Here is a 26,267-nt window from a genome sequence, read left to right on the forward strand (position 1 = left end):
TCCATTATGGTATAAAGCGGTTTGGTAAATGACATGACAATATCATTGTGGGGATCTTCAGCAAGGCTGTTAACATTTAAAGACCCCCGACCCAAAAACGAAGGCTCAGATATAATAAAGACAGAGATGTAGGAAAGAATTTCTCTAAATATGCAGCAATAATATGGTAGAAAGGGCAATGGAAAGGCTGTGAGAAAAAAATGCTGAATTCTGTCTTTGTGGCATCTGCAAGAAGGAGAACAAGTCCCATAAAAGGAATGTATTTTTGTAAGTGAAATTATAAAAATGTGCGAAGTTGAAAATATCAGCTGTCCCTTACACTCCATTAAACCACACTTGATTTTTTATAATTATGTTTTTTAATAAGTTTCAAAACATTTAGTGCAACCCCATACATACGTGTTTACCAAGTGTGTCAATATATACTTGTAGTATAAAACATACTTTAAAGCCCATTTTGTTTTATTGCAAAGTCATCGTGTTTCAGGAACAAAACTCTCTGGATGTCAGATGTGATGAGAGTGAAGATACGTGTCTCGGACAGGACTGCAGGTCAACACTGACTCTGTCAGAACACCAGTGGCTTTGATTTTTCCCAGGGAAATTCTTCTCTCCCAAAGTGCCCATAACACGCCGTTTTCTGATAGATGGGTCTTTTCAAATTGAGCTCCCTGTAGGAAAAATTAGATAGCTTACCACAAACTCACACAAAATCTAGCCGCCATAGAAATAAAGTTAACAGATTCTTAGGTTTACAGATTCCAGCTCTAATTTAAATACATTTCTAACCTAAATACTGTGTACGTATTTCAGATTTTTATTATTATTATTATTTTGGGGCGCAGACTGCAACTGGAAAAAGCATTTAGATGTTTTTTTTATGGGTATTCCACACACTTCCCTGAATCTTGAAATGTTTCTCAGAAAAGATCCAATTCCAGTGCTTGAGGACCCCAGTCCATCGTGTTGTCACATTGTCGGTTTAATCAACATTAAACCCAAGACAAAAGGTTTAATATGGTCTAGTTAAGGCTTAACTGTACCACAAACCTTCAAATATGTTAGGCAGTGCCCTTCAAGGCCAAAGACCTGCAACAAACCCTGCCACAGACAGATCTATTCTTGAGATATTATTTTCACATACGCAGATATCCCACAGACAAGCGGGACTGACAGACGTTTTTATATAATAATACAGTATTTGACAGCCTGTCGCACCTGAAACAAACCTTTCACTTTGTCTTGCCACATCTTTTCCAGTGTATGTGAAGAGCACGGATATTATCAACAGAGTGCTGATGACGACAGAGCGTCTCACAGGGGAATCATTTGTGCCTAAATTGACATTTTATACAGTATCATGTTCTTGGTTCCACCACAGCTTGGTGGAATAAGTTATTTGCTGCATTAGTTGGTTAATAATAATAATATAATAAACTTTATTTTATATAGCGCCTTTAAAGGTGGCTTCTCAAAGCGCTTTACAGGATGACAATAACAATAAATAAGAAGACTACAACAATAAATAAGAAAATTTCACAAGACAGGACACAATTATAATTACAACAATACAACAATAACAATAGAGGAGACCGTGGAAGATGGTATTAAGAAGAGCAGAGGGGTGAAGAATGGAAGCAGTTAAGTAAAGGCTTTTCTGAAAAGGAGGGTTTTGAGTCTGGATTTGAAGGAGTTTAGAGAAGGTGACTCTCTAATATCCTTGGGCAAGGAGTTCCAGAGCTTGGGGGCATAGCAGGAGAAGGCCCTGTCGCCCATACAATGTAGACGGGCTTGGGGGACAGTAAGGAGGGCAGAATTTGAAGAGCGGAGGTTGCGAGGTGGGGAGTAGGGCGATAAAAGTTCAGACAGGTATTGAGGTGCCAAGCCATGTAAAGCCTTGTAGGTGAGCATGAGGATTTTAAAGTCTACGCGGAATTTGACCGGAAGCCAGTGCAAGGACTCCAGGATAGGAGTAATGTGAACACTTGCACTAGATCTGGTCAGGATTCTGGCTGCTGAATTTTGGACATACTGCAGCTTGTTCAGAGTAGATTTAGATACCCCAGGGAGCAGAGCATTGCAGTAGTCAATTCGAGAGAATACAAATATGTTGATCAGCTTTTCAGCCACAGTAAATGATAGCATAGGGCGTAGTCTTGCGATATTTCTAAGGTGAAAAAAAGATGTTTTGACAGTATGCTGTACATGTGGGTCGAATGTTAAGCCAGAATCGAATATAACCCCAAGGTTTTTCAATTTTGATTGGAGCTCAAGTACAGAGCCATCTACAGACAGGGTTACAGGACTGGCTTTACGAAGTTGATGGGGGGTACCAATAAGCATGACTTCAGTCTTGTCACAGTTAAGATGAAGGAAGTTTTGAGTCATCCAAATTTTTATGTCAGAGATGCAATTAGATAGAATAGAGACAGCCACATCAGTGTCGGGTTTGGTATGGATGTATATTTGAGTATTGTCAGCGTAAAAATGAAAGCTGAGGCCATGTGATCTTAAAAGCTGACCAAGTGGGAACATGTAAATGCTGAAGAGCAAGGGGCCCAGTATTGAGCCCTGAGGGACACCAGACTTGACAAGACCAATTTCAGACCTGTACCCATTGAGAGAGACAAAGTGACAGCGATCAGTGAGGTAAGACTTAAACCATTTGAGGGCAGTGTCAGAGACTCCAAACACAGTCTCGAGACGAGAAAGTTAAATATGATAACAGTTACTAAAAGGGATAACGGTTAAATATGATAACAGTTACTAAAAGGGTCCAATGTAAGAGGTTGTACTAAATTCTGTCCAAACAAAAACTATTACATCAAAATTAGCATGGGTGAAGTTTTAAAATCTGTCTCTTTAAATTATGACAGCAAATAATTCAGCTCAGTCAGTCTTCTACATAACATTAACTAAAACCCAGAAAGAAAGGAAAAAAAAACAGACCTAACTATGACCCCAGGTCGCAGGTCAAAGTTTTTCTTCACTATCTCCAGCAGCTCATCTTCATCTCTAGTCGAGGTGCCATAATGAAAGATTGCGATGGACAGCGGGTGGCTTATTCCGATGGCATAGGAGATCTATTACAAAACAAGAGAGCAAAGGAGAAAGGTCTTGTTGCTTTTTTGTACTGTAACCTTTTTTTAACATTTTCTTCCATGCAGCTGCAGGCAACTACCAGAATGTTCCAAAAAGCACACTGCCTGCGAGCTTAAATGAAGAAATCTCGTTTCTTTGGCAAGGACAGCTCTCACAGCTCAAGGTCCCAATTGTACAACATGAAATTCACCCCCTTAGAAACACACTTCCCAAGCAACTATGGTGAGAGCCCTGGACGTTGGTCAGAGTATTCGCAGTCTCACGAGGTTATTTTCCAAGTCCCTGTCTTCTGAAGAACAAACTGATTCTGAAATACAACCCTGCTTTTTATCTTTGTCACGGATGTCGGAAGGGACAAACCGTGGAGAGGCAGGAGAGCAGAAAAAGACCCATATGCGTAGCGGCGGAATGGGGGATTAACCCGGGCTCAGCAGTTCAGGAGTCGTATAGAAACTAAGGCAGCGGACGTGGGGCGACCTGGATGCTAGGTGGACGTGGGGCGACCTGGATGCTAGGCGGGTCTCAGGACATCTGAACGTCAATGCTGAGCGAAGGTGAATGAGAGACCAGGAAATATATAGCCCCAGAGAGAGAGACACCGGAAGGACAGCAAAGCACAGGAAACTAGGGACAGGATATAGTAGCGCCCCCTGGTTGCAGAGGGCGTGACACAAAACCATAGTTGTCTCTACTACAGTTATTCTTCTCTAGCCCACAGCTGTTTCACTGATTTTCGCTCCTTCTTGAACGAGGGTGAAGGTGTGGTCGAACTGGCGAGAGAGAACGGCGGGGTGCTCTCAGGACCTGAGGCCTGTCACCTGCCCCCCACCTACCTGGACCAGGACTCTCTTACAGAGCCCTGCTTTCACCAGGGACTTGGCCACCCAGCGGGCCGCGTAAGCCGCGGAGCGATCCACTTTGGAGTAGTCCTTCCCAGAGAAGGCCCCCCCGCCGTGGCCGCCCCAGCCCCCGTACGTGTCGACGATGATCTTCCGCCCCGTCAGTCCCGCGTCGCTCTGTTTAGGGAAGCAGGCAAGACCAGGACTCAGCACTTTTGAGCTACTGAATGGCTTGTGGGAAACTAAAACTGGAAGAAATCCTAAACGTTTAGCCAAAAAGACATAGATGTGCAAGTTGCTTTCTTAATCAAAGCTGCTGAACTTCATCATGTCAACTGCCTGATACTCTCCACCTGGCTTACCACCTCCCTTAAATGGAGTCTGAAACTTACGCTATGTTTATTTACACAAGTTAATTGTTTCATGGTTTGGTACTTTGCTAGAACACATATAAATCAAATAGTCAATGCGTCATTGAATATCACAGAATGGAAAGTAGGTAAGACAAGGATTTTCACAGTCCAAGCTATTCCTCCAAGAACCAGCAGCGTCTTTTCAAATGGATAAAAGAACATTAAAATCATGTGCTTCATAGCTCTATACATAACTATTTTGTAAAGGCTAATGATTTACATTGCAGGAAAAAGATGGCTGAGTTCCTAATCCCCGAGGCTGACTGATCCCTTTAATCCAGAGTCTAGCTTGATTAGAAATTCAGAATTTCACTTGTTTCTGTATTCCATCCATTCTCCCCACAATTTGCTAATTAAGAAGTTGCTGTATTTTCTTTGCCCTCAACGGCTCTCAGTAGCCGGGCAGAGATAGGGAAAATGACATCAACCCCTCCCAACACAAAAGAGATCCAATTTATATGTGCCACACAGCTGCACATAGGCAGGTGTGAAACACAGAAATCAGTTCAGGGTTGATAGTAATTACTAACCCTATCCCTGAACAGAAAATAAAAGGTCTAAACAATAAATTGCAGATGATTTAGCCTACTTCAGAGCTCAAATGAAACCAAAACCACAATACACAAGAATGCTCTAGGATCAGGGCTGAGAAACACTGCCCTGCTGTTTTAAATAAATATCTTCAAACCCTGGACATGGATGGCTGTTCTAATGAACTCTTCCATACTGTACCTGCGGTCCACCAACGAGAAACTTCCCACTTGGCAGTAAGTGATACACAGTTTTGTCATCTAGATATTTGGCTGGGATGACAGCTTTGATCACTTTCTCCCTCAGGTCATCTCTGATCTTCTGCAGGGACACATCTGGACTGTGCTGGACTGATATGACCACTGTGTGAACCCGTACGGGCTCCATTGCTCCCTCATTGTCACGGTACTCCACGGTCACCTAGTGGAAAGGCAAAGAGGCAATGACCAACTTTGGGTTCGCAGGCCTTTTTCCATCAAAACATTCAACTTTCTAAACTAATGGAAGTGTGCCAAATCAACATTTTCAGCTTAACAAAGAAAAAGTAGAATCTGAAAAGTTTTCACGCACTCTCATTAGGAGGGTCATTTCTCTTAGTACAGTACTGTATTTGATAGCAAAAACGATCGGTCGCAATGGATGATTAGAAAACACATTCAAGGTTTTTGGATTGAGAGCTGCTTAACGAATAGTACGGATAAGGGGAAAATTCTTAAATTGGGGTGACAATTAGTGGAGAACCACAGGATATGAATTAGGACCACTATCATTCCACTAGTATCTAGATAACCATTGCATCGAGAGTTTGGTGTATTACTGTATGTAAACTAGTCATGTTAACAGGAGATTTAGGAAACACTGTAGAAGCAACAAGCCAATTTCAAGATTAGGTAAATATGTGGCAGGTGACATTTAAAAGGCATACAAATCCAACAGTATAAATACAAAATACAAATACTCATCTTAAGAAACTACTTCTGAAAAAGAACTTTAGGTAGGCACATCATTTCTCTGCTTCAGACAATGTAGGGAGAATTAGCATACAGAATTAAAACGGAGGGATATTTTTCTTAAATTGTGAAATGCACTACAATTTTGATCACCATATCACAAAAAAATATATTACTGCTGGATACTATCAGCCTTTAAAGAATCTCTAACACTGACAGGCTAAAACAACATAATGTTTTTAGTCTTGTACAGAGAACACTATGAGGAAACCTTCATCTAATATTCATAATTCTCAAAGGCACTGATCAAGCCAACCCAATAAAAGTCTTTAGAATCAATCGTAAAACATGAACCAGACGACACAAGTGGAAACAGCAGCAAAGAGTATTTAAAACTGGGAAGTGAAATCACAAAGGAATGTGGGTGTCTGGAACAAGTTATCCAGCCATAGTGTCAAACCTGAAACCCTACCTTCTTTCAAGCAATAGGTAGAGGATATGCTCAGATTAATTTAGTAACAGCAATCAAATGAACTAAAGAGTAGAATGGCCTCCCTGTGAAAACTGTCCTATGTTTTCACATCCCAAACAGGGAAGTAATTTTACTGTCTAGAGTACATTATACTTATTTTTCAACACTTTGCAGGCAGGTCAAGTAAGTTGGCTCAAGGAAAGGGTACTTCAAATGAAATGTGGCCTCCAAGGTTCAACCCTAATTTTAATTTCCCTGAATTTAGTGATTTATTACGTTAAAACAGGTGTAAAACGCATTGTGAATACATGATCTTTTTTTTGTAGCATCAAATCATTGAACTGTGGGGCTCCAAGAGCACAAGATGGGAAACTTTGTTTACTTTATTACACTTTGAGTTCTGACAATTACCAATACAGTTCGGTCCTACAAACAAGGTATCTTACCTGTGTTTTAGAGTCCGGTCTGATCCACGGACATACTCTGTTCCTGGAGAGCTCTTTCATCTTTGCATTGAGCTTGTGAGCCAAGAGTATGGTCAGGGGCATGCACTCATCTGTTTCATCAGTAGCATACCCGAACATGAAACCCTGTGAGGAGACCACATATATTATGAGAATTCTTCATTTTATAACAGGGCTACACTACAGCCAGAGTCTTTCATTATCACTGGATTTAATTAATAATAATAATTATAATTATAATTAATAATATTAATAATAATTGCTTACACTTATATAGCGCTTTTCTGGACACTCCACTCAAAGCGCTTTACAGGTAATGGGGACTCCCCTCCACCACCACCAATGTGCAGCATCCACCTGGATGATGCGACGGCAGCCATAGTGCGCCAGAACGCTCACCACACATCAGCTATCAGCGGGGAGGAGAGCAATTCATAGAGGGGGATTATTAGGAGGCCATGATGGGGTAAAGGCCAGGGGGGAAATTTGGCCAGGACACCGGGGTTACACCCCTACTCTTTTCAAGAAGCACCCTGGGATTTCTAATGACCACAGAGAGTCAGGACCTCGGTTTTACATCTCATCCGAAGGACGGCGCCTGTTTACAGTATAGTGTCCCCGTCACTATACTGGGGCATTAGGACCCACGTGGACCGCAGGGTGAGCGCCCCCTGCTGGCCCCACTAACACCTCTTCCAGCAGCAACCTTAGTTTTTCCCAGGAGGTCTCCCATCCAGGTACTGACCAGGCTCACACCTGCTTAGCTTCAGTGGGTTGCCAGTTGTGAGTTGCAGGGTGATATGGCTGCTGGATTTGTTTTACAATTACTTGTCACTAAAGTGTTTTTCTATGGAAATGTTAGTTCAACAGACATCAACTATCAGAAAGCTGCTTATTCCTGGACAGGGTCATGGGGTCACACCAACATATAGTCTAGCCTGTAGGTATTAGGTGCAAAGCAGGACTACACCTTGGGCAGCACGCCTGTCTATCACAGGGTGCACTGACTGACTGAAAGCACAAATACATGCACGCAGATAATTTAGAGACACCAATTAATCATTACGAGTATGGCCTTCAAAGGTGGGAGGACACAAAAGAACCTGATGAAACAACCCATGCAAACACAGGCAGAACATGCAAACTCCACACATAAGTTGGCCCACCCTGTCCTCAACTGAAACAATGACCCAACAGCTGCAATTCAATGCTAACCACCAGCTTTCAAATTTCATTCAACTTAATATTCTCATGTCTGTAGCTATTATGGCCTAAGTATGGGATTTCATAAGACCACTTGTTAGTATTTTCTTGCAGAAAGAACAAATTATAAAAGGGGTGCAGTTATTGTGTGATTTATGTTTTGCAATCTTAGACTGTAATGTTTTAGTATGTATGCTTGGCATTCGTTTTCAGTTTGCAATTCTATAACTTTAGCCTGTTCAATTTAATGGTATAATGTGTCAATTTTTTATCTTTTAGCCTATTTTTAAACTATCCCCCCTTGCACACCCCTGATGAACTCACACTGACAGCTGTTGTACTAGAAATGTGTATTTTAGCAAGATTTTGAATTGAGGTGCTGTTTCTTCCTTTTTCCTAGTCCTATAGTGATCATGTCCTGAAACTCCCATGCCGATATTGTCAATTTGGGATCTGTGCTTCTATAGAAGAACAATATATTATTGACATTTCTTTTTAATGAGGTGATTTTTGTTCCCATTATTCCAGAGTATGCAAAAGTAAAAAAATACTTATTCTGTTACACATTTATGCACTGCATTGCATTTGTCTAACAATTTCTGTAATGTATACCTTCTGGCAGACAAACTATGTCTAGATGGAAAGAAATCATTAATGTAATACCTGGTCTCCTGCACCAATATCTTCCTCGTTCCTGCCCTCAAAAACACAGTCTGTGATCTCCATGCACTGGGGCTCCAAAGCAACCAGCACATTGCAGGTCTTATAATCAAAACCTACCGATGGAAAGGCAAGGTTTAAACAAAGAAGTATACTGGCAATGGCACACGATCCACAGTTTTTTTATTTAATTCCAAAAGACTTAAATTGCAATAAATCATTTATCATATAATGTCCTGTAATGTAGTCTTTCAAAGCACAAATGAATGGTATACTGGCAAGTCAAAGACATTAAATTTATATAACAGGACAATAAAGAAGCAGAGCACAAAGAATTAGCAAGAATCCAGACTTGCATTTGATTAACAATTCAGTTTAAGCCACTTTATGCTAACATATAGTGCACATTTTCCATAGAATTGGGGTTAATGAAGTTAGAATATGTAGTGGTTTCATTTAAATGACTTGGAATATTAATATCTGTAAGTTGTGAAAACATATATTTTAGCCAAAACAGTTAAAGAAAGAGTTCTTCACAGGAAGAAGTTAGTACTTTCGAAAATTCAGGGTTTATATTGGACTGAGTGTATAACTGTGAATGAGACAGTGTGTAGATTCACCTTCAGTTTAATTAGCTGAAGTCACTGAACATGTTATTACCTCTGCTTGGCACATAGTTTAATTTAACTCTACAGCTTTACACCACAATGTGTTAGTTTTGAAAAAACAAGTTCAATTCTACTAGTACTGGAAAATGCAGAGTGATTAGAAGCATTCTGGGAATTTGTGGCTGAAATGACCATCATGTTTCTAAGGGCAATATATTGGACAGTACCTTTGGAAGAATCATCATATCCAATTTTCTTGATGGTATTCCTGACAACAGACTGAAGGTCTACAATTGCTTTTGATGTGACCTCTCCGCACAGCAAGATCATGCCAGTCTTTGCTACACACTCTGTTTGAAAAATGTAAAAAATCTAAATATTATTGAATAAAAAACATACAGAACAATCAGCATGTTTTATATAACAGGAAATGCCTGCAAGGCAAATACCGTTAAACACAAGAAGTTTCACTGTTGTCGCATTTCTCTGAAAGTCAGCAAACTATTTCACTGGATTAAGTACACTAGAATGTGTTGAAGCAGGGTATATGTTTGGGCTCGATCCATGTTATAATGGATGCTTTTTACCCGTTCAAACCAAACTCAACATGCCATTGGAGAGTTTAATTTGTTCAAGATTAAACCTACGAACAGTAGCAGAGTTAATTATTGGTCTGTTGTTGTCTCATACACAATGATCATGTGAACTGCTGGAATGAAAACAGTCTCTCACCTACACAGGATACCTGACCTGTTGCTTAGACCTGAATTATGGGTAGATCATTTGTTTCCTTGTTTCCATCCAAAAGAATGAAATGATCATTTATTTTTCAAGAGGAAAATTTTAATCATTTCTGATGACGGAAACGTAAACCCAACAGGTGATAGAGAATGCTAAAAAATAACTATTCAGCTTGCTACTGTGTGCTAGAAATTATAGGGAAGGGGTAATTCCTGCACTTCTATCTGGGGGGGCACACACTCTATATTCCACATAATGCTACAGAAACCAGGATAAGCTTTGGTATTTCAACCTTTTTGATATGGGAATGATCACCTACTGCCTCCGTTTGCAATTTTGGCAAGCCAACCTGATTCACAGCAGTACTGTTTCATCGCATTCTTAAATTGCTAAACGTCAGGAAACTATTGCCATTAATCCTGCACCAGGAATAAATATAAGGGGACTACATTTTTGTAATGTTTTAATTGTTGTCATGAGAAATGATGCTCTTGCTAAGGATAATTCATTTGTATCGTTGCAAAAAAAAAAGCAAACATGATTTGAGGTGTAAAAGAATACTGTCACACATCTGTTTCTTAGTTGTAAAAGTATATTTGTAAATTTGTAAACGTTTTCCGACACAACTCACCACAGGCAACCTTGGAATCTGGGTCTTGAGATAGATATGCATCCAATACTGCATCACTGATCTGGTCACACATCTTATCTGAGCAGAAAAAACACAGGAATGTTGAATGAAACTCAACAGCTTTAACATCATAATTAATCTTACGGTTGCAATAACCTTTGACAGCACAAATGAATTCTTTCTTTCTTTCTGCATCTCTAAAACCTGTATTACTAGACGCAGTCACATATACACTAAGTAAAAAACACTTCATTTAAAAAACACTCATAAACTGTGATATAAATGTTGCTCAATTTAATGACTGAAAACAGACGAAAACAAAGTAAATCTGGTTTCTTAGTTTTCACTTTATCACACACTAGGCATGAGGTTGTTTCATCTGATGTAACACAAAGGCAATATTTTATCTGACTTTGCAAGGCGAGATGAGGCACTGTTACTGAAACTTTGCACTTTGCATTATTGAAAGTGAGGTACATGAGTATTGATAAAAAAAAGATTAGTCATCATTATTTCAAGTGTCAGTTATGGCCACACGTAACAGGATAGAAAACCTCTCCATCTCTTTCTCTTGCTGTTTCAAAACATGTTCTTACATGCCCAAAAACATCTCTCTGACTCTACCGAATACTGTCATACTGTAATGCGCTAATAACGTGATTTTCATTTTAAGAAATTCAATCCAAAGTTATAATAAGCATAATGAGACTTAGTCCAGTTTCTGTTTTATGTATTGATAATGTTCATATTAATCGGTAAAAGCGCACAGTAGGTGTCTTTACAATTAACTGACCAGTGGCGGATATTGAGCCCAATTACAGAATGTGTCTGAACATGAGCGAGTAACTGAAAACCACTAAATTCAGTGTTGGTTTATGAATGCTTAATAACCAATGCATGGAATGGTAGAGAATTGATTAAAAGGATAACTGTTAAACCAAGATCGTAAAAACTGAATATAAAGACGCTTGTGCTAGTTTGTCTTTGCGATAATACTTAAACAGTGTAGTAGTGTTACACCATATTGGGGCAGCTTTTTCTATTGCATATCGTGTTCAGTTTCATCTTATTTAAATCCTTCTGCATAACAATACCTGAGGCACATTATTTACTTACCAGAATGCCCTTCTCCAACAGATTCCGATGTAAACAGAAACGTTTTTCTGCTGTTATACTTTCCAGACTTGTTGTGGTTCATTTTTGTACCTTGTATCCTGCTTCAGTACTGTGTATAGTGTGCAGTGTACTCGGCTCTTACAGCCTGCCTCTCATCTATTACACCGCCTCCACCAGCCAAGGGGCCCCAGCACTTATTTAATCATTTCCTGAAGACCACGATTACGCAACTTTCTCGTCTCAAGATAAACGTATAAAGATGCCCGGATAAAGTGGCAAGACGCTTTTCCATATTTCCAGTGTGCATATACAATGCAGCCGTACATTACTTTGGATTTTTTGTTTTGTTGGGAGGGGCTCACTGTAATAATTTGCCCCAAATAATAATAATGAAAGCGATCAAAAGGCTGTACACAAACATGCTGCCCTTAAAATATGAACTTTTCTATTAAATATAAATCCTATAAAATTGTAAAAACATAGACCATCTAGATCCATTGTCTGTTAGGTAGGGATCTGGTAAATTTAAAAAGCACGACCATCCCACCTGCAGATTGTAACTGCCCATTCAATTAGAGTTGGCTGTAGCCACTGGCGAAAACTGCACATTTGTCTGACTCTAAAGCCTGGTGCAGGTTAGTGTGTTGAGGTTTGTGTCGTCTGTGTCGGCGCCGGGCTGAGCAGGACAACCTCTCGAGCGCTCCAACTGCGGGAAACGGCCGACAATACAAATCAGGAACCGTACAAGCAGAGGCGAAGAAATTAGGAGTAATCATCTCCATGTGGTGAGATATGAAAGTTAGTCGATTGGATCGCCCCTTTACCTTATCTGGGATATGATCAGGTTTTTAACGCAATCTTGTTGTCTTGAATTAGCCTCTGTGGCCTCAGTACGCTTATCACCAACATATAAGTATGAAATAATAGAGGTTACACACCCGGTGTCCTGACTCCTGACAGCAGGGGACACAGTTTCAACTCTGAGGACAAATACTCTTACATTAAGGTCATTATATGTGCTTTATTGTAATAATATTTCAATTAAATTATTCCATTATTTTTTACAGGTATTCATACCATGACTATTATTTACACGTGTATAGCCAAGGGGCCCATCATCCTCGCTGATCTGTCATTTAGAGGTGGAGATTTTCAGGTAAAATCTTTCCAGTTGTGCCCTTATACTGTTTTATGATAGTGTGCGGGACTTAAAATTGAGCCTGAGCTCTCCTGACGTAACATTACAAACCGAGACTCCACCCTGAGGTTGTTCAAGAGTGTAAATAATACAAACTGCATTATTGTTACAACAAACCATGTTACTAATAGATTGTGAATGCTGTTTGGAATTTGGTTTCATGGTAATTGCAACACATGAGCATATTTAATACAGAAAGCCGCTTGACTGCACGTGGCTTTCTCTTGTCAACAGGATGTAAATAAGGACGTATTTTGACAAGTTTCAATAAAATCCTGCATCATTTAGATTAATACGACACCCATACAGGTTATATAATTAGACATTCTGCATATGAACCTGACGTTTGGCGATTTCGGCTCTTTCAGACATGGGATTTTGAACTACCCCTTATATTTAAAGTCAACAACCCGTAAACTGACCGTCAACCTTTCTAGATAACCGTTGTTAATTATGTCTTTATGAAAATGTCTTGGAAGATTTTTTTAAGACTAAAAAAGGTTTTAGAGGGGTGACCAAAATTCTACATCATACCCTAAGAGGTTTTACTCATATGGTTCAAGTTTAGCATAAGGTTTCCTTATCCTAATAATCGCTAAATTCTATACTTAAAACCATGTTTTCTAACATACTATAGGCCTCTTTACTGCTTCCCAGTATTGACTAGGAGATGGATGTGAAGCATAAACACTTATATATTTTTCATATGTGTGTTTTTCTCAGCATTGCTAAATTTCTATCTGTATTTTTTTTTTTGCTGGTTGCTTGTCTAGTATTGTATTTTGTCTTGTTTTAATGTATTTAGCAATTTCTACAGTATTAACTAATCCTCCTATTTTGATATAATTTGCAAAGTGTACTGAGTATACCAGAATCTCAATCATTGAACTAAATTAGGAAGAGCAAGGGACCTAATGAGCATTCCTGTGATATCCACATCACCCCAATTTAAGCACTTACTCCTTATCTGTACTATATGTTTTCCTTTAATTAACCTTTTCTCAAACAGACATACACATTACCTCAAATGCCTTTGGCCTCCAATTTGATAATTAATCTGTTATTAATTACTTTATCAAAAGTCTTCTGAAAATCTAAATACTGTAGATCAATTCACATGCTCTGTATATGTCCATTACTGTTGTTGCTTGATCAACAACAAGTACTGTAACACCTACCTTTCTAAACCCATGTTGACAATCCCCCAAGATCCTATTTCTATGTAGATGAACCTCAAATGTAGTTCCATAACTTTTCATATTATGCAAGGTTCTTCACCTTTTTAATATCCCTATCAGTAGTCTGGGTTACTTCAGGTAATCAACACTGAAAAATAAGCCTGCAGACACAAGTGATAACTATGTGAAAGCTCATTTAAAACTGAGAACAGGAATCACATTTCTACCCAAAGAGCTGTGGTGTTATGAAAAAGACTATCCAGCCAAGGCTTAAACTGATACCCCAGCTTCTTTCTAGAATAATTAACAGGAAGAACTTGTGGATGAGACCAGTTAGCTTCTGAAGTGGGACATGTAAATATCTCACATATACAGCATTTCAATATTACCATTTAACCACATTGTGGAAGGTGTTGCTGGGGTCTGTTAATTTAGCCTTCAACAAAAGTCATGCTAAGATGCAATGAAGCTGACTTGCTTTACCCAGTGACTTAACACTACATAAAAAAAGACGGGACCAACACCCACAAAACACTCCATAAACAGGATAATGCAGATCAATGTCTGCTGCATATCAAAGGACAGAACCTAGAGCAAGACAAAGCAGGAAAAGAAGTAATTACATATCAAAGAACAGGACAAGCACTCAGATTGTGAAACAAACTTCTTTCTGGCTCTATATCAGCGTTGGGAACCCCTTGCAGTGTTCTTTGGGGCCGACCCAGCATGCGTTGTTGTGTCTTTGCTTATTTTCTTATGAGAGGGTATTTAGGAATCATTCTTACCCCCATCATGTTTACAACAATTCAGGAGTGAGAACAAACCTTAGGTTTCCTTGGTTAGAAATCCCAAATCTGTGCGATTTGCTCATTCAAATCCTAATGGATGAAAGAAGATGTCTTCATTCAAATGCTGAATGCACTGTGATTGTACATGAGTCTACATTTGTATAGGGTGGTGGAAATTGCCATAACATCCATATCAACATATATAACTAAGGTGTCGGGTGCTTTGTGTGACTATATTAACACAATGATTTTTTTTACAGCTGATTAAAAAAGGATAGTGATTCCTCTGTTTTGCAAACTATGTGACTAGGATTTCTGAAAATACTGTTAGGAGCTGACAGGTGCCAGGCTGAATCTGAAGTTTAGTGTTAGAGTTCTTTCTAGGTAGTCATGCTACTTTGAATGTGCTTTACTGCAACTTATAAATCGCAAGAACCACACTCACTGATTCACACTCGAAACAGGCATGACACAGTCCCAGGCATCTCACAGTCACACAATATTTGTGGAACACAGAAGGATGACACCTGAATGGGTCTTTGTTTTTCTTCTTGTTTAAGAGCTGTTTTGTGACTAATACGTTACTCATTATGTATTTGTTGTATATTTCTAAACACCTCTTCATTTTATCTCTCCCTCTTCTTGAAAATGTACAGCGGTGCACTTTGTCCTGTAGGTAAACAGGGAGGGGTTGATGAGCCAGGCTGAGGTATTTGGTGGGAGGGCATCTGGTTAATAATATATGTGAACCCAAGCTCTGAATAAAAAAGTGGTTCCGTAAAGCACATCCTACACCACAGTATTCCTGGTCACCATACATTTGATGGACATTGGATTGGAATCCTGAAGGAATTCTGGCCCAGATGTCTACCAACACCTCTTAGAGACCCAACCTGGGTTTCCCAAGAGGTCTACTATCCCAGTATTTATAATAATAATAATAATAATAATAATAATTATTATTATTATTGCTTACACTTATATAGCGCTATTCTGGACACTCCACTCAAAGCGCTTTACAGGTAATGGGGACTCCCCTCCACCACCACCACCAATGTGCAGCATCCACCTGGATGATGCGACGGCAGCCATAGTGCGCCAGAACGCTCACCACACATCAGTGATCAGTGGGGAGGAGAGCAGAGTAATGAAGCCAATTGATAGATAGGGATTATTAGGAGGCCATGATTGATAAAGGCCGAAAGGAAATTTGGCCAGGACGCTGGGGTACACCCCTACTCTTTTCCAGAAACACCCTGGGATTTTTAATGACCACAGAGAGTCAGGACCTCGGTTTTACGTCTCATCCAAAGGACAGCACCTGTTTACAGTATAGTGTCCCCGTCACTACACTGGGGCATTAGGACCCACATGAGCCGCAGGGTGAGTGCCCCCTGCTGGCCCCACTAACACCTCTTCCAGCAGCAACCTTAGTTTTTTCCAGGAGGTCTCCCATCCAGGTACTGACGAGGCTCACACCTGCTTAGCTTTAGTGGGCTGCCAGTTGTGAGTTGCAGGGTGATATGGCTGCTGGCATATTATTTATATTATATTATTTATAGTATTGACCGGGTGATGTGGAAAGTGTGAACGATGGGACCAAATATTATGTGAAGATTTTTACTTTCAGGGTACTTCAGTATTCCTAAACTCAATTTAAGACTGAGCAGAGATGTACTTGAGATTAGTTACTTTATTGGCTTCACTGGCATTGCTAACAGAATGGCAACCTGGCTGATAGGACAAGGGGAATGAGCCAGGGAGCTGCAGTAGAAGTGAAGATGAGGTAGAGGGCAGTGTGCAAAGGATAATGGCACACATGGGAAGAAAAAAAAGAATGTTGATGTTGAATTGTGAGTGATCTATCTATGTCTGAAACTACTTAAATATAATACAAAATTTGTTATGTTTTTAGGGGACAGCTTTAAGTTTGATCAGGAAAGTTCCGTGGACATCTTTATCCAGACACACCTTTGAAAGAGAGAGGTGAGATAAATTTATCCTGAGGCTTTGTTTATTATTAAAAAGGTTCAGATCACGTGATCATCTTTTGTTTGTCTCTTTCTGGTTCCAACAAAAAATTTGTGGGCTCATCCAATAAACATGCCACTACAAAGGACAGACTAAGCTCTATAGTCCAAAATGTTGTGGTTCAAATCTATACCATGTCATTGAATAGCAGTAGTAAGGATTCCCCAACTGGCCCAGTGCAATAGAAGAGGTAATACTCAATGCTTCAGTCAGCCTGGGTATCATTGCCTTGCTCTATCCAGGTGGATGCTGCACATTGGTGGTGATGGAGGTGAGTCCCCATTATCTGTAAAGCCCTTTGAGTGGAGTGTCCAGAAAAGCGCTATATAAGTGTAAGCAATTGTTATTATAAATTATTATTATAGCCAGGTCCCTATAGGAAGCAGTGCAAGAGTTACCAATGTCAGTTTTTCTCCAGTGCTCTAGCGTTCTAGTTGGTAATTCAAAAGTAAGGGTCTTTAAAATAGCAATTCTACATTTTGAATTATTAATACAAAAACAAAAGAATGAGGTTTGAAAAGAACTCTTACAGCACTTTACATGTTGCCACTTTAGCCATGTGTTGCTTTACATTTCGGCAGTTGTAAGGGTCCTTTGAAAAAGAGGTCAGCTAAGTTAATAGCCCAAATAATAATGAAGCAAATTGGTAGCTCAGCCATTATAAGCACTGATTCAGAGTCGTCTAGTCCAGGCTTGCCACTTCGCAACCACCCTGATAGTTTTCCAGGTGTGTGTGAGCTTGATGTAGTGTGAGTGTCTGTGAGAGCTGCACCACTCCTCCAGTCACTGCTCACTCATCTATGAGCCCTGTTAGACTCACAGTGTGAGAAATGGCAGACGGTTTGGCAGTCCACGTTTATTTGGAGAGCACGTACTGTTTTCCCTGAGAAGCGCGGATCAATGAATTGGGATTGAGGGCAGGCAGCGAAGGAAAAAAAAAAGAATCTAGATTCTAAACGAATAATCAAATGACAACATTAACGGTCAGTTCTGTATCTATTAAAAAATGAGCAGTTTGCTTTTTGCACTTTTCCTACAGAAATAGCATCTGGGCTCTATAAACGATATCAGAAATGATTGATTACAGAAAGTAGGCATATCTAGACCTATTCAATATTTGATGGATGAGCCCCCCGTGGAAATATTTCTTTTTATTTTCTAACTGTATTAGGGCAGGATGTACAGTACCCTGTAGAGGCCATTTCATCACAGGGCACATACCTGTACAGACATAAATACGCACACACTCACACCAAAGCTAGTTTTCCCAGAAGTCGTTTTACCTACCAGTATGTCTTTGGACAGTTGAAGGAAACCCACAAGGACACAGGGAGCACATACAAACTCCATGCAAATAGCACCTCACCTAAATTGAATCCAGGGCCCTAGTGCTACAAGCAATGTTAGCCACTGCAATACAGTGTCACCCTCCCTGCAGAAATACAGGGGTAAATTTAGTATTTCCAATGTAACAGTACACAAGTCTTTTTTAAAGACAAGAAAATATATACTGATGACCCATCATTATCAGGGTCGGTATATCAATGATGGTTAGTGTTACCAGCGTCCTCCTGGTGAGGACTTGAGATAATTTTTTTTTTGGTGTTGCTCCTTAGTAGCCCCACAATACATGTCTCCCAACAACAAAAACACAAGCCTCTCCACAGGCCTTATTTTCGAACTAGTCCTCTGGTTACTGGGTGAAGCAGGGATAAGCTTTCAAATTTGGAAAAGTATTAAGCCGTCTTGTCCCTCTAAATCCAGCACATATCACAACAGACCTCTTACGTGTTCATTGATCTCTGAACACATGAGACTCTTTTTAAAAAAGAAAGCTCTCGCTCAGGCTCACAGTGACTGCTAATAAAAAAATTGACACATATTTTCTAATGTAAGAGGTTCTGGCAGCCTGAGAGGTGTGTAAATTCAGTCACACCATTCAGTTGCTTTGTTACAAGGGCTAGACTCCTACAGAAAACAAGCAAGTTTAGGCACAGGGCAGGGTCTGCTCATGTCTGATGTGTCTTTTGGCCATTGAGGGCTTCAAAGTTGGGGGCAAATTCAGGTCTTCAGCTCCAGGATAACTCTTTCCAACCAATGTGTAATTCCAGTTCTTCTTCTAAACTCACACAGAGGTGGATTTGAGAATTGATATCCAGATGAACTGGAATATTGATCCCAGCCCTGAATGCCTCTACAGGGTGCAGGGTTAATGCTTCTTAAATGCACCAGGAAAAATAGCCTCAGAAATGTCCTGTACCTCAGGGTCTATTTTGGATCAGTGAAGTGCTTTATGATGATGATAAACAAATTCCCTACTCGAACAGTCCCTTCTTGAACATGCTTATATACTCTATGTCCAGTTAAATGGGAATAACAAAATATTGTAGAAACACTGTAAAGAACCCACAGGCCACAGAAGTTGGAACTAATCTTGAATGTTAACTATTAAAATGAATGGCTTTGACAACATATTCAAATTAGAAACATTAGGCACATGAATAATAATGTAATCTATTTTCTAAGCCTCTGCAGCCCAATGTAAAGAAACGGTCTCTCTTTATAGTTAAAGAACAACTGTTCTTAATCAGCCTGGAGAGATACAACTCTTATTTGGCCTGGAAGAAAATAGTCAGCACCTCCGTACCAAGAACTGTGAAAGCATGTCTTTATTTTACACTTAATGTTATCAGAATAACCCAAGAATAACCCATTCACAGAATGCAGAAGACTAGTATCAACATGTTGCAGGGCTCCTCTTGATTATAGGTTCTCATTTCTGATTCCCAAGAAAGAGCACAGTTATAGTACTATATACCAGAAAGGCTTTTACCCAAGAAAGTCACAATTCAGTATCACAAATTGAACAATAAACATCATACCTCCTGAGAGAATATATGACAACTGCATATTACAGCAGATTGAATTTCCACTCCTTCAGCAGACTCCATTTTTGTATTTGGTAATGAGAAAAAAAAAACACATGAAGATTAATCAGTCTAGGGGAGAAGAGTTTATTAATCCTAGAGTCCTCTCAATTAAAAAAAAATCAGTGAAAAGTCTCAAAAGATATGAACTGCACCACAGATGTTTTACAATAATAAAAAAACACTCATTCTTAACCACACAGACGCGGCAGACCAGAGAAATAGGCTGGATTTTTGGCAGTGCATCACACAATGCAGAAAAGCCTGTGTCTGCAGATACCACTTGCTTCCTTGGACTGTCAGCATGTTTCCCCAAGTCTTAATTGTTTGCGAATTCAAATCTGTATTACGCCAGGCCCATAGGTGGAAAAAAGGGCATGGCAAATTAATTGCTCTCAGAGTCTGGTTAGCAGTGAAAATTGCAGAGTTCATTAGGTGAGTGGATGATAATTAATGAAATAATGGAAAGCAGAAAGAGGAACAGCAGACAGCTGAGATGCAGGGGAAACAGTCGTCCTGGGATGGAGACAGGAGGGGATGATAAGTAATTCGCAGTTGCAGGGAGTTGAACCTGGAGGGGAATGTTAGAAATATCCTGGGGAAACCTCGCACTCGCACTCGTTAGCCACTCAGTGCCAAAGCCTAAGGAATGGTTGCTCAGTGCTTAAATAGCGAGGCTGATAAGCTCGGCCTGCTCTCGTTAGAGATGGCCCTGATGAGCTCCTTCCATGTGTGGAATGCGCTGTGGAAATTGGTGGTGTTGATGTAGGAGCACTGGAGCTCATCAGGCCATTACAGGTTTGATCAGTCTGTCCAATGGTATTTTTCAATATGCATATGGAGACTCTGAAGGAGCAGTTTCTGATCTGAAAACAAAAAACATAGCTGACCCATGTTTTTGAACAAAAACATTTTTTTTTCTGTTTCACAGCTTCAACTACCATGTTCTTTTCCATAACGGAATCACCTACATTTGTGTCACAGAGCTACGTTTTGATGCCTTAAAAGCCTTCAGGTTTCTTGATGAGGTAAAAATATTATTTCACCCTGTCTTTTCTTTTTTCACAGATGTTTTTCTTGCGCATTCACATCTTAAATTAATAACACTTTGCATTGGAGATTCTTTACTTGGTCAACAACATATTCTGTTGTTTTTTTTTTCCATTTGGTGCTTAGAGCCAGATAAAGAGCCGTTCTTAATATGTGGTTTTATATCAGTCGACAGTTTTAAAGTAGAGAATCTTGTCAGTGCATAAACACTGTCTTAAAAGCTTTCAATCATTGCTGTTGCCAGAAATGGACACTGGAGCACTCAGAGGAAACCCACACAAAACCACAGAAAACATACAAACTCCACACAGATAGCACTCCAGGTCCAGAATTGTACCAGGGCCCGAGTATTGCAAGACGGCAATGCTAACCACTGCGCCACCCTCTTCATATTCACCAGTTTGCTAATCTCAGAGATACAGTATGCTATTTTCACATTGCATATTGAAAGAACAAAAAATTATATAGGCAATTTGGCTTTGTTTTTTCAACAATCTAAATTGGGCTTTTGTGCTGGATAGGGCCTACTTTTGAGTTGCTTGTGTAAATGCTTTCAAGAGTACATAGCCAAGGAAAGTCCATCACAAAGGAAGTAACGTAAAGTCACGGTGCAATTTCAGGGTCCGCTCGGGGTTTTAGCTTAACAACAGGTAAAAAATATAAGGTCAAGAATATGTTTTACGCCATACAAGTCATTTTCTTCTCTATGTAAGATCGCACAATGGATTTGTACACTGAAAACTGCCTACTTTTCAAGAAGCCTTTTTTCCACTGTGCTCTGACAGAGAAAGAGGTTTCTTTCAGCACTGTGATAAACGTTTCTTTTGACTGCCTTTTCACCTTGAACAGGGGGCCTGATTATCTCTTCTCCTCAAAAACAGACCTTTTCCTTAACCCAAGCCTTCAATAGGTTGTGTTGTAGCTCCTTATGTACTGCGTGTATGCTCTTAAGCATGCAATCAGTACTCCGATGACAAGGATTAGATCTCTGTAGTTTCAAGTTGAGAGTGACCTACAGAAACAGCTGACTTTATTCAAAGCCAAACTTCTTTTTTATTTTCTTCAGATCTGTACAGCCTTTGTCAACAGCCCTCTGATAAAGAAAGTGGCCTTTGCCCAGCCCTTTGAGTTCAGCACAGACCTCCATCAGGTGCTAGGCCAGTATATGGTAGGTGGACGTCAGATGTCAAAAAGAAAAGCAGCCAATCGTTGTCAGCAGGTGGAGCTGACAATGGTTAATGTGTAAGCTGCTGGAACAGGGTGCTGTCCTGACATATTGGAGCTATAGGAAATGGTGTTTACTGGCTCCAGTGCTACGGTTCACATTTGAACTGCTGGGCCAGCAGTTCAGAAAAGGAGATTTGCATTTCTTGTGAATATGTGAATTTTGCTGAGGTGTTCTCCTGAGAAGCGTTAAAAGGTGGTTTGGTCATTTGTCCTCTGGTTGTCTTACAGTATAGTCATGGTGAGTATTTGGTTTCCATTTGCTACAGCTATTTTAAAACTAATAGGTAAGACCTGAACATTATTATGGTGTGTACAGGTATCATGACAATAATATGTCTACTCCACCAGTAATATGGACCCAGCAATGAGGAAGTAATTGACAAGTCAGAAAGTGCTAAACATTGAGAGCTCTGTAAGCTTTGCAATTTAAAACAGTGAAGGTTTCGATTTGCTAAATATTTTAGCAACAGCATACTCTTTTGAAACACTCGCATTTAAAAGTATCAAGTGTTAGTTAATAGAGAGCATTTTCTTTAGACTAGGCAGAAGTGTAATATGGTAAGATTTCTAACAACTTGGAAGGGATTCATGGCGCTGTTCCTGAAGGAAGTGAACTATGATTAAAGTTATGAGACAAAATATAAGTTACTGCCACAAGCATTACCATGAATGCCCATCTTGTACTTTTATATGTTTTGTATGGTTTATTTTGGATAACTAGACATATTTCTAATTGTTACCCTGTCCATTTGTGCAATTATTACATTATTTTCATTTTTGGCTCTACCTTGTTTTATTAATGTGTAATAGAGCAATGCATTTAATCAGTCATATAAAACGTTTCATTTGATATTGGCAAGCATCAGTTTAAAATGGGCTACAGGGAATTACTGGTCTTCATTAATAAATTCCCAGTTTTCTTCAGAATATCCTGGTATCATGTTATGCATATTATCTGATGCAAAGATTTATGGTCATGTGTATTTGTCTTGTTTCTATGTTGCTTGGTTTACAAATCTATCCTGATTGTGCAGGATTGCACGCATTGACCATCATTGACCATCATGGTTTTACCAACACAAAAATGTTTATTTTTACTTTCAAGCAATTTGCCTGTTTCAAGTGACGTAAAACATGTAATAGTATCATTTGGCCTGTTCGTGTCCTATTAGGATCATGCCTCTGACTAACCTGGAAACGAGATGAGTTTGTTCCAGTGAAAAAGTGCTGGTGTAGAGAAGCAAAAAATCTTTTGAGATGTTAAACAACGTTTAATTTCCAATATATACTGGATAGCTTTGGGAAATGGTGTTGGGAATGAGGAGGATTTAGAAAGGCTGGGGTGAAATGCTTGGTTCTCTTGAACTCAGAGATTTCCTCTTTTTTCTCTCAAAGCTTTTTACCACACACATTAACAGTGCATTAACAGTTTGGGGAGATTTTGTTCTGTTAATCTCTCCTCATTTTGTTACATTTTTTAAATGTGTATTGTAAATAAACCTAACATAAAATTAGGAATTTCAATTAAATTTAAAAAAACACAATGAAAGCAGTTCCATAATTTCTGGAGAATTAGTGGAAAGGGTTGATCAGCGGTTTAGTTGCTAACTGCAGTAGAGGTTGTTTTTAAAGTAAACTTGTCACTATGTTACAACAAATGTAAGAAAAACTGTAACTTGTAACTTTAATATGCCCAGAAGCTTCCTTATCACCCAGAAGTAATTCAGCAATGCAAAACAAAAAAGAGCCTTTTCATCCTTGGGTTTGCAATATTTTGCCATCTAGGGCAGACCTTCCTTTGTGACCATAAATTGGTCATATTACTAAAGATTTACTAACTGAAAATTAGGAACACATAATGTGAATAGCTTTCTATTTTGTTTAGGGGACATAATGGTTTTGAACACACTAATCATTCTGTAGTTTCAATCATTTTCACGTCATTGTTTTACTATTAGTGTTACTATAGAAACAGAAACATATCTCTAAATTCTTAGCACATAACCGAAAAGATGGGCATGTTAGAGCTGAGAGTAGTGCTAAAACATTGCTGTAGTTCACATTATCCATCCGAGCCACATCCCATTACAGGTGACACCAATACTTGCAGATCATGTCTTTGAAGGACCTAATATATGTGGATGTCATTGCATTACAGCATTTTGTTGATGATGCAAGTGATGATGTGGTAGCCCTTTAAGTTCCATAGCAGCAAAAAACTATAAATTGAGCTATGAGTTCAGCTGGACATCCATTTACCATTTTTTGTGCTCCAGACTTTCCCTCTTCCATGCTTTTGCCTCCTGTAGTCTGTGTCCACTCCTGCTTTTACTACATAGCTGGTTCATTTTCACAGCCATGCTGTGACTTTTCAAAATGTCGCCTCACTGTAGCTTCTGTGTCTTGGGCTCAGGCTGACTACGGCACACAGCCAGGCATGTCCAAGCTGGAGGAGGTTCAGGTTCAAGTCAATGACGTCAAAGGAGTTTTGAAAGATAACATAAACAAAGTCTTGGAGAGAGGAGAGCGGCTGGATGACCTAATAGTGAAAACAGATGATCTGCAGGCAACAGTAAGTCGTCGGAACGTCATGTGTTAAAAAAATTTTTTTTTTAACGTGTTTTTTTAGCGTGTGTCTACAAGTACAGGAGTTGGCAATATATTTTATATATTTTAATATGTGCAGTGTTAGTTTCTGACCAAGAAAAATGGGGTTGACGTTTTTTTTCAGTTTCAGCTGCCCATGCAAAGGTTAACCAGACTTCAAAGGAAATAGAACAACCCATGGTTTTATTAGTCTGTGATGTAATCTATCAGTACCGTGCTGTGTGAAAGTGCCACATGGCTGCAAGCACTAACATCCTGTATGGAGAGTCACATGTCTGAAGTACTGTCTTAGAGAACTGGTTTTCTCTGCAGCGAGAAACCCTAACGTGATGCTTTCTCTTCCTAGGCCGACTCTTTCCAAAAAACCTCCACGCGGGTTGCTCGGAAGATGTGGTGGAAGAACACAAAGATGATGATCATTATAGCTGTGGTTGTGATAGTCATTATCATCCTTATAATCCTATTGGCCACAAATGTTATTCCCACATAATTCAATCCTGCCGGTCACCTTACTCGACTAACTAGTCATGCTGGTATGTCTTAGTATTTGTCTTTTGAGAAAGAAAAATAATTTTTGTAGATTCATGAATTCATGAATGAAAATTAATTCAAGTTCACATTAAAATGCAAAATAGGTTTTACATTTCTATGCAACATATTTAAAAACGATTACCTGAAAATTATTTTTGAGAACAGAGGGTTTTACTTTTGGTTTCTGCTCTTGAAATGGGGAACTTTTAAGTTTCAGACCTGTTTGTGAGAACATTCTACTCAACTTTATGAAACACAGAAGCTCTTTCCTCCTTTCTGTTCCTCTTGAGAGTGAGATTTTGTCTTGCTTTTAGGTCTTACTATATTCTTCATCTGACTAATAAAACTATTGTCATATGTAGCATTATTTTCCATTTCCTTTTTATACCATTTCCTTTGTTTTTGCACAATTAACATGTAAATGCAACAAAATATTAAATTGACATAGTTGTATTCGTTTTTGTTATCAAACTATTCAAATTAGTCAAAAGTTTTGATCCCTGTTTGAAAGTGCCAAAATCTAACCAAAAGCTGAGTATTCCTATTGTAAATCTGTGTTTTGCTTCAGTTTTTACATAAAACAATGTTTCACTTATGTGGTTGTATTCAGATATATTCTTAGGTAAATTATTTAATGTGTTAAGAACACAATCCTTGTGCAATCTCAACAGTCTGAAGTAGTTACAATTAGAGCAAACTGAAAGCTCACATAAAATGTTCACTGCATTGCTGTAAGACTTAATGCGAGTATACTAGCCTGTTTTGGCTGCATTTTTACATGAACACGCAATAAAGCTTCACACTTTTTTGATTGGTCTTTCGTGTGTCCATCTTTCCTGTGTTCTCAACGTACATTATGTGGAAGCTGTCAAATTCAGGAGGGATAAAAACAAGTCATACACCCCAACTTCACCTTGCAGCTGCCCCTGGTTCACTCAGTCTGATTGGGGTTCAAACCTCCTCATCCTGTGGCCAAGGGGCTACCCATTTACCAAGTGGG

At 39.3% G+C, this 26,267-nt stretch overlaps 2 protein-coding genes across 4 annotated transcripts; one reads left to right on the forward strand and one right to left on the reverse strand.

Moving 5' to 3' along the window:
• Nucleotides 1–346: 346 nt before the first annotated feature.
• Nucleotides 347–12,044, reverse strand: mat2al (methionine adenosyltransferase II, alpha-like). The gene is made up of 9 exons (XM_006627034.3): nucleotides 11,731–12,044; nucleotides 10,615–10,692; nucleotides 9,470–9,592; nucleotides 8,638–8,750; nucleotides 6,754–6,897; nucleotides 5,087–5,305; nucleotides 3,936–4,118; nucleotides 2,950–3,083; nucleotides 347–671 (listed from the first exon to the last, which is right to left on the reverse strand). The coding sequence occupies exons 1-9, from the start codon at nucleotides 11,810–11,812 to the stop codon at nucleotides 569–571; spliced, it is 1,179 nt and encodes a 392-aa protein (XP_006627097.2). The 5' UTR covers nucleotides 11,813–12,044; the 3' UTR covers nucleotides 347–568.
• A 351-nt stretch (nucleotides 12,045–12,395) lies between these two features.
• On the forward strand, nucleotides 12,396–26,078 carry LOC107075464 (vesicle-associated membrane protein 8). 3 transcript variants are annotated; one of them, XM_015336686.2, is made up of 7 exons: nucleotides 12,396–12,528; nucleotides 12,798–12,886; nucleotides 16,810–16,880; nucleotides 20,784–20,880; nucleotides 21,969–22,070; nucleotides 24,543–24,701; nucleotides 25,083–26,078. In XM_015336686.2, exons 2-7 carry the CDS (start codon nucleotides 12,809–12,811, stop codon nucleotides 25,224–25,226), a joined length of 651 nt encoding a protein of 216 aa, XP_015192172.1. In that variant the 5' UTR covers nucleotides 12,396–12,528; nucleotides 12,798–12,808; the 3' UTR covers nucleotides 25,227–26,078. The 3 variants fall into 3 exon arrangements, with proteins under 3 accessions (XP_015192172.1, XP_015192168.1, XP_015192175.1); XM_015336682.2 differs by having other exon boundaries at nucleotides 12,399–12,515; XM_015336689.2 differs by lacking the exons at nucleotides 12,396–12,528; nucleotides 12,798–12,886; nucleotides 16,810–16,880; nucleotides 20,784–20,880; nucleotides 21,969–22,070 and adding an exon at nucleotides 22,155–22,367.
• Nucleotides 26,079–26,267: the final 189 nt, after the last annotated feature.

This window comes from Lepisosteus oculatus, chromosome 3 (genome assembly GCF_040954835.1).
Source record: "Lepisosteus oculatus isolate fLepOcu1 chromosome 3, fLepOcu1.hap2, whole genome shotgun sequence".
Taxonomy (NCBI): domain Eukaryota; kingdom Metazoa; phylum Chordata; class Actinopteri; order Semionotiformes; family Lepisosteidae; genus Lepisosteus; species Lepisosteus oculatus.